Below are 9,320 nucleotides of genomic sequence, written 5' to 3'. Positions count from 1 at the left end.
AAAACAAACAATGGAGTAGCAAGGTTGTATTTATCCATCCATGACCATGATGCATGCATGCTTAGTTACTCTCAAATGCAGCAGCAGCAACAAGAAAACGATTACACTTGAGTGATCACTTATTACAACTGGACTCGACACACATTATATATTGCTCCTCTTCTTTGTTAAACCAAACCCGGAGACTGTCAGACATATTCAACTAGTAGTAGAAAGAAAATTAACCACTGACACGGAGACAATGAGTAATTAATTATGGTAATACACCAGTAATTCAATAGCGACGATATGCATGGATGCAGTCAACCAAATTATTACCATGCACGTAGATTTAGTACTAGTAAGAAGATTCCTCCAATCCTCCTCCCCTCCCTCGGCAACACAGAGCGCGTTCGAGCATGGTCGGTGCCTACGATGGCAGCTCCTCCATGGCCATCTCCTCCATCTTCTGGTGCGCCCTGGCCTCCATCTCGCAGCGCAGGCACGGCCGGCTCACCACTGCGCAGTGCGCATGCGCGTGCCCCTGCCCGTCCATCGGGACGGGCTTGCGCGCGATGATGACGGAGTTGATCACCTCGCCCTCGGGGTGGTGCACGGCCAGCACGTCGAACCCGCCGCGCCGGATCTCCTCGGGGTCCACCACCGGGTACAGGAACCCGCGCGCGCCGTGCGCACTCCGCACCACCAGCGCCGCGCCGGGTGCCATGTGCCGCCCGAGGTGCTCCACCACGCGGGCCTTCTCCTCGGCCGCCATGCCTACCAGCGCCGCCAGGAACACCACATCGTAGGTTGACATCTCCTGCGTCACGTCGGCCACGTCCGAGGTGCGGAACGCCATGCGCGCGCCCAGGTCCTCGTCGGCGCGCACCAGGCGCCGCGCCCGGTCGTTGGCCTCGCCGCAGATGTCGTAGTTGTCGAAGGACGCAGCCGGCAGGTGGCGAGCGGCGAGCACGAGCGAGCTGAGCGGGAGCGGGCCGGAGCCGACGAACGCCACGCGCGCCGGCGCCGGACCGGGAACGTGGCGCGCCAGGAGGCCGTACTCGAGCTGGCTGAGCATGATGTAGTTGTTGAAGTAGGGGAAGAGCTTGAGGTGGTCGAGCGGGTTGTCGAAGGCGGCGAGGAGGTCGGAGTAGTGCGCCTCGAGCAGGCCCTCGGCGTCGGCGCAGAGGCGGATGAGCCGCGCGCGCATGTCCTGCGCCTCCGGGCCGAGGTGCTCGACGTCGATGGTGCTCGGCGGGATGCAGGCCGTCACGAGCTCCGTGAACAGCGCGTTCACCTCCGGCGACGGGCTCAGCGACGGCAGCTTGCCGATGGCCGCGGCCAGCCCGGCGATCTTCTGCACGAGCGCCTCCTCCTCCTCCATGACCATGGCGTCAGTGACAGGTCACAGCGCTTGTAGCTAGCCCAAACCCAACCCAAGGGTGATCGTCGAGCCCGAGACCTCCTCTGTTTGTTGTGATTGGCTGCGTCGCCTTCGAGGCGGTTTTTATAGGTAGCAGGCGAGCCGTTTCAGTAGCTGGGGCCCAAGTGGCAGTGAGCATGGGATACCCCAGCTAAGAAGCATGGGGCCCACCAGGCGGACGGTGAGGATGCGGAGATTGGACGCCTGCTTCAATTCGTCGTGGACCGTTGGTTCTGTAGTCTGATGCTTTTCGCTTTTGGTTTCACACGCCTAATTTTCCGGTATGCATCCATCTCAATATAAATGAATAATCATGATAAATTTTAATAAGCCTTGTGTGGGCAATATCATATGAAAACTTCCTCTTGATTTAGATGAGCAATACAAAACCGTATGAATTTGTGTACATATGACTTATCTTAACTGTAAATCTCTCACATCTGATACTTATCTATTTTTTTATTTTTCTTATTTACCACATAATTTTTTTTCACTTACTTCTTTGGTAGGAATCTCAATGCAAATTAATGTATTTAATAAGTATTGTGTGTGGAAGGCCATGTAAAAATCTCCAGACCTGCATTGCATGCGATTGACTCTCCCTCCCAAGGCCGCCGGCGTTTTCTCTCGGTCTGCCCCCGACTGACCGACCATGCCTTTCCAAGTCAATCGATCATAGCTCATTAGCTTGCACACGAGCAACCGGATGGTGAACGAAGTTGTGTGTCTCATGGAGCTGATAGATGCACTGATCGATTCTTCATATTTGTGCCAATTATATATAGAGAGAGAGACTTATAATAATGTTGTACAATTCGAGGTCAAAGAGTTTACAGTGTTTAATTGATAGATGGTCCTAGCTTGCATGCTGGCCGGCTAGCTTTGTTCGATATACGATTCTGACTAGGTTTGTGGTCATAGATGCTATATCTAAGTGTGAGAATATATCAGATGAGATCGATGGCTAACTGACAAAAACCCAAAGGCACATACATACATCGGCAACAAGAAGAATATGTAAGTCAGGCCGTCGGTACGTACGTAAACGACGTATCGACACATCGCTGGAAATTTACTGCTAAGTACATTATTGTGCAATTCGATGTAAAAAAATGCTTATAGTTAATTTATAGTTTTTGGTCCTTGTACCTACCTATCTCTTGTTCAATCCTATCTGAATCACACAGGGTGAATTGACTTGTATTTTATCCGTTCACAGAAAAACACGTACTTAGTCATATATATTCCGTTACTGCCGATGACAATGATACATACAAATATAATACATCAAATTATCCCAACTTACTTTGCTGTACTTTATTCAAATAATTTCCAATAAGTAAATATCATCCTTTTTCTATATGGATAATCAAGGTAAATTCATGGTTGAAGGCAGTTCTCCAATTATCCCAAGTGGGTATTACTTCGTAGCGACTTATCGAAAATCATTTTGTTTCTTGTCATCCAAGGTGCTCTAACAGGCCAACATGTCACCAAGCATAAACACTATCTTGTGTTATAGGTTTATTAGGCTTACACATACACTATAATAGAAATGGTAATGGAAGATGCATATCAACTGCAAAATGTGTTGTTTAACTTATAACATGAGACTGGAGCTAGTATATATACGTATTCCAAATAATACTACCAGCAGGGCATGCATGTTGATGCGAGCTAACATGCATGGTTGGTTGGACTATTTTGTCCATATATATTTCATTTAACTTGTAAACAAAATATAGTAGTCTTCAAACTAAATCTAATTGATATGGCGGCTCATTTCATGCCATTTTTAAGGCATAGAAGCATATTTCGTGTTCACACGGAAATGTGTGTTGTGGAGAACTATCCAAATTGTATTCTAATTAATCATTAAGTTGATTATTTATATAATCACGATTGCGATGATTAACTAGAATATAATCTTGGTAGTCCTGTCATGTATTTTATGCTTAAGATCGAAACACATGTCTTTATAATAAGCACATCATCACAGGACATAATAAAGAATGGGTAATTGAAATAAGTTACAAGTCTTAGATAATATTACAAGTCTATGATTTTAAAGCTACAAACTAAAGTCAAAGGTTGAGAGCTAACATTACAATTTTCAGCTCTTAAAGGACATCAAAGCATGCTAGAGAGGATATTATAAGATAAGTTCATCCTCTAGCAACTAACGTGTGGAAAATAACTGAAATAGAAAAAGGTGATGGTGTCATTGCCTTTTGTTGTTTCAATTGTGCCATTGCCCTAAGGCACCACTGGTTAGCATCAAGTAAAGCACTGCTACTCCTGCCCTTCGCCGGCATCGATGGGCGTAAAGGAGCCGAACATTAGCTCTTCCTCACTTGAAAAATAAAGCAATATGAGTATGAAGGTACTTGCAAGATTGAATCCATAATGAGTACATATAAATAGCCCGACTTTAAGAAGAATACATTTGAGGATGCGTAGCAAGGAATCAGCCTCAAGGTTAAATGAATTTAATTGCAAAGGCAGAATTTGACTCTAGAGTGCGAGCATCTACACTTAATCAAATGTACACATAGGTCGACACAAGGGGTAGTCATGTCAACCTTTCCCAAATAAGCTCTAACTATTTGAACAGTGCCTTAGCGTGCGGAGGTCATTTAGGACTACTTCTCGAGCAAACTAGATACCACTTACAAGCCTATTATACCGACAACACCCGATACTAGCACGTCAAAAGAACACAGCTACATAAGGTATTCGACTCATCCATCCCATATACGGATATGTGGTAAGTACGGACAAATGCTAAAGTCAACTGCAACAACGGTCAATGCTTAATCGGTTCAAGCGGGCCTATAGAATCCGAGACTCCCTTATCGAGCCATCCCTATTGCCCGCCCGAACTTCGCCTCATCCTCACTAACTTACAGATCCCTCTATCATCATTATCCTTGAAAGTAATTAGCTCTATAGCTCGCGAACGATGGAACATTCCACCGCTTGACTTCTACCGAAGACCTAAGCTTGCTAAGCGCATCGTGTTCATTTTACGTTTAACAAACACATAACGATAACCTGAGTTACAATATATCAAGAGATAAACAACATCAAGGTAATGAACTACAACAATTAGGATCTACCCATCAAACCCGACAATGACTAACTACATGCATAACATAATAAAGCATAAATTATCAAATTAGACATCATATGATCCAAAATAATAGCTAGAGTATGCTTAGATACTTACCTTGCTGCTCAGCTTCACAATTAATAGCCACAAAATTCAGATCGTCCTCGATCATGCACGCGTCACACTCCGATCCTTCGTTCAATAAAAAAGAATACGTGTAATGTGATGAGCATGAATGAGCTGCAAAGATGCATGCTACAAGATTCATAACAAAAGATGATGTAGCACAACAACAAGTTAAAAGTATAAGACACACGAACGGATTAACGAATTCTAAGATCTAAACAACTTTGGAACCTCTGAATAGAAGTCGAAAGTTCTGGATTAAACTCGGAACTTCTAGGTTAACCTCCGGATAGGGGTCCTCAGGTTGCAACCTTTGATTAACTCAGAGGTTCCGGGTTGAGGTCGAAACTTTCAGGTTGGATAGGAACATCCGGGTGTTGCTGCGGGCAGGGGCTCTTGGTTTGGCTTTGCTTGGTTTAGTCCGGATCTTTCGGGCTATATCTGGGACTTCCAGGAGGAGGTTCTCGGTTAAAATTGCTTGGGTTAATCCAAAACTTCCGGGGTATACCCGGAACTTCCGAGTGGTAGTAGAACACAAGTTTTTTTGATGATTCTTCGGCCGATTCAACTTGCATATTAAAATTCAACCACCTAAACATGAATAGGCACTAAAGCATTGTTTCTAAACTTAAGTTACTCACTCCACAAGCTCAAATCACTAGCTCAAACTTATCTAAACCTTTCCTACTAGCTCCACTTCATCAAGAACGAACATGGTGCTTCGCCACTTCAAGAACACAACTCCTAGAAATGAATCCAACCAAACCAAATGTGCATTCCCTCCAAGGAAAAAGGACTTACCCAAGGTCTTGTGGAGGTTGGTGGCCGTTGGTTGAAGGAGAAAATCAATGGAAAAGAGTTCAGAAGAGAGGCCAAAGTGCTGCTAAAAATCAGTGAAGGAGAGGTGACGAATCTGATTTGCAAAACCTCCAAATCTTCATGCATGCACAAAAATCTTAGATCGATAGAGAACTAGAGAGGTGGGGAACTCAATGGGATAACATGCATATCTTGATTTTGCTTCTAGAAGGCAGATTTTATGTGGAGAGTGGAGAGTTTGAGGGAGGGAGAGGAGAGAGCAGCAGCAGCCCTTGGTGCTGCTCGGTTTGGGGAGGGGGAGAGGGCACGTGAATAAGAGTGAGGGAGTGAGGGTGGGGCTGCTAGGGTGGCAGTTGAGTGGGAGAAAAGGGAGAGGTGGTGAGGCCATCTAGTGGATCCCACGTGTTAGTGAAACAAGTCATTCAGCTCCAAAACCATTTCTTCCTCTCCCGATTTTAATATCCAAAAATGAGGTGCTCTAATGCTCCAAAAATTTCTAGGAATTTTTATGCCGTGATTACAAAATGAGATGAACCCATTTTAAATGGATTCACCCACAACGCAAGTGGAGGTTAAACTAAAAGAAAACTCGACAATAAGGTATTTTCATAACTCTAAACAAAAGTTAAAGCATAATTTAGAATAAAAAACACTCATCATATGCTTAACAAATAAACATGATGCTCATGATGCATGCATGAACATGCTTAATGGCATGCTTACAGAATTGGGATGCGACATGTGTATGGGCTGCCCCACCTTCTGACCTTAGCTAAGAAAGAAGATGTAAGAGCATATCCAAGAGAAGCCCTATCCAACTCCCAATAGCTATATTTTGAGAATTTGACTTAAAAAATCACTCCAACGGCTTTCCAATATGCCACCCTATCTTTACCAAGCCCTAAAATCACCCTCCAACCTTGCTACTTCTAGCGAACAACTCTTGCTCCCTATCCATCCCCATCCCCACCCACCTGCCTTGGCCCAGACTTGCGCTTGGATGGACTCCATCATGGCGTGGAGCTCCTCAACCGTGATGCGACTGTAGCCATTGGCATTGAACAACCTGAACGCTTCCATCAGCTCGTCCTCACCGCCAGGGGCTGGCGGCTACGTGGCCATGGCAGAAACGACGTCGAGCTCGTCATCAGAGGGCTCCCTGTGGCCGGGTCTCTAGCTCCCGTCGCAGGATCTCCATGGGGACCAGCACAGACAATGGCGTAGAGGACCGTGCCAGCGTGTCATCCGAGGAGGACAAAGACGCCGACGCCTCATTGCATGAGAGGGACCGCTTGTCGTTGCCGTCCTTCTTGCCGCCCCACGTCCGCTTCAGGGACAGGATGGAGAGCTTCTTGGCAAACGATTGGATGGAGAGCTTTATCTTTGCGGCCTGGTAGCTCAAAGATGGGGATGGAATCCGAGAGGCTGGAGCTTGGAGGAGAGGGTCTGGGAGGTGGTGGGAATAGAGAGGATGAGGCAGTAAGGGAGCTCTTTGTCGGTGATATATAAGAGAAAATATAGAGAATATGGTATTGAGAGTCTATTAGAGAGGAAGGAGATTTAAGGAGAAAATATTATTAGGAAAGCTCCCTATACGAGGATATAGGGGATGAATTTTAGAGATGCTCTAAGGCTTTCATTATAAAAGCTTCAACATCAATTTAGTTAGTTTATAGCAAATTACCAATCTATCAAAATTTGTTCAATTAGTTAGGCTTTTAAAATGGTATAAATAGTTTTGCAAACTCTTTGTGCAATTGAGGCTCGGCAAGTTCAGTTGATTAGTTTGTTGTCAAAGGATGAGCACGAGGAGTTAAATTGCTGGTGATTGTTTCCCTTTTCTGACAATATCTTTCTTGAAAAATCCTAATCTTTTAGAATTGTGTGAAGAATTTTACAGTATTATTATTTTTGTCTTTTTGCAAAATAATACTATTAATTATGTTCAACCATCCATATGTATTGCCAACAATCATCAATGGTATATACAAAAGCTTGAATCATCCTCATGTATATATACTAGAATTACGGAACTCCAAAAAAGTCAAAACATACAAAAAGTCAACCAATAATACAAAATATAAATAAGAAAACATACAAAAAGTCAATCAATAATACAAAATATAAATAAGAATTCAAACCTTATCGAAATAATATGTTACTACATATATTAGGTAATTTAACTTGTTCACTGGTTCCAATTACGTATATGCAATACAAGTTGTGTAGTGCATGACATAACATAGATGTATATGTGCATATTGGATAACTCTAAAAGAGGCCAATGGATGCAGCCATTGGGCTCACATGTTCATACAAATTTATTAATCTCTTGCTACTTTTCCCATCAGTTACTTTCCGTACCAGGTGTGTCTTGCATCACGTAGCACAGCTGTAAGCGCATATTAAACAACTTGAAAATAAGGGGCAATGAACTCAATCTTTCGGTTACCTATATATATACACCAATTATGTCTTGCATCACGTAACACAGTTGTAAGCGCATGTTAGACAACTCTAAAATAAAAGGGCGATGAACACTATCGTTCAATACATTGTTTTATAGTAAAATAAAACGAGATATAGATCTAGGAATCTTATACGGCTTATTTAATTACTCATAATATTATTTGTCAGTACCCATTTTCAACCACTAATAGGTGGGCCTCATGAATATAGGTCCACATTGTCAGTGGTTATCAGCACCCCTACATAGATATGTTTAGTAGTAAAAAAGGTCATGAGCATGTGTACCTAAAGAGTGAATCAGGAGGCCATAGCAACTTTGTTGTGCACAAACCATGGTGCGAGGGAGCCCCCCAGCTTCATCACCTTATGAGTTCATAGTGTCGTCATTTCAACCATCGAGGACAGATCTGCCTATACCCTAGCTAGCCAACTAGGGTTTGTGGTACCATATGCATACATGTTACATGAACACTTTTTTAATTATATAATGCTCCGTACTGTACATTTCCAAAGATTCGATTGGAGGGCAGTGGAGGTGTTGTTGGTATTGCTCGTGAGCAGTTTCTTATCGTCTCTTTTCTACCGACTTCTTTTTTTCTGAAAATATCTAACTCTAGGACATATTACTCCATACCATATTTATGAACACAGGCCATGCGGTAGTGGTCATATAGAAAAATGCTAGCGTTGTTGATATTGTTGCTCGAAAAAGTTATCTCAAATTTATTTTATTTTACAAAGGAAAAGAACAGCACTTAGCAATTAATCGATCAGTATATGCACGACACATTGTTCTGTTCAGCATATCAAACGGCACCTGTACTCCGGTGGAGAGATTACACACAATGGCAATATGATGACATTGGAATCTCTTGTTACCGACAAGACTAGTAAAGTGGTCCAGATTCCTCAATATGATATCTAATCAATAGCCTAACCACAACCCCATACTTGGAGAAGAGTTATCACCAATATGCATTAATGCATCACAGATGTTTTAGTTCGGCCATGTGCATCGTATAATGCAGACGCTATGATAAATTTTATTCTATCATCTAAAAATCACAAATGTTTTAGTTACTGCACAGATGTCCTTACTTTATCATGAAGAACATGCAAATGGAAATACTACATCATTTTGCAGTAAAAATTCTAGTAGATGATTGACTCGTCTGAAGATTTTTTTTGCTCCCTTTTTCTACAGGGAATATATGCATCTCTGCAACTTTATGGTTGCATGAACGGCTGAATGGTGACACACTTGCCACCTGAAAGGACTGCAATGTGGTCATGCTAGAAAGGATTGGGTGGTCTACATCCACAGTGATCAGAGTTGGACTTTAGTGAAAGGTAAACAACCTATTTGATTGACTGATTGACATTACATTTACA

General features: G+C 43.2%; 1 protein-coding gene across 1 annotated transcript; it reads right to left on the bottom strand.

Annotated features, from left to right (window-relative positions):
* Positions 1–1,451, bottom strand: LOC133891951 (nicotianamine synthase 3-like). Its single transcript, XM_062332672.1, has one exon. The coding sequence runs from the start codon at positions 1,367–1,369 to the stop codon at positions 410–412; it is 960 nt and encodes a 319-aa protein (XP_062188656.1). The 5' UTR covers positions 1,370–1,451; the 3' UTR covers positions 1–409.
* Between the last annotated feature and the right edge of the window lie 7,869 nt (positions 1,452–9,320).

This window comes from Phragmites australis, chromosome 15 (genome assembly GCF_958298935.1).
Source record: "Phragmites australis chromosome 15, lpPhrAust1.1, whole genome shotgun sequence".
Taxonomy (NCBI): Eukaryota; Viridiplantae; Streptophyta; class Magnoliopsida; order Poales; family Poaceae; genus Phragmites; species Phragmites australis.
The sequence above is the reverse complement of the archived record's forward strand: the minus strand, read 5'-3'. Positions and strand labels throughout refer to the sequence as shown.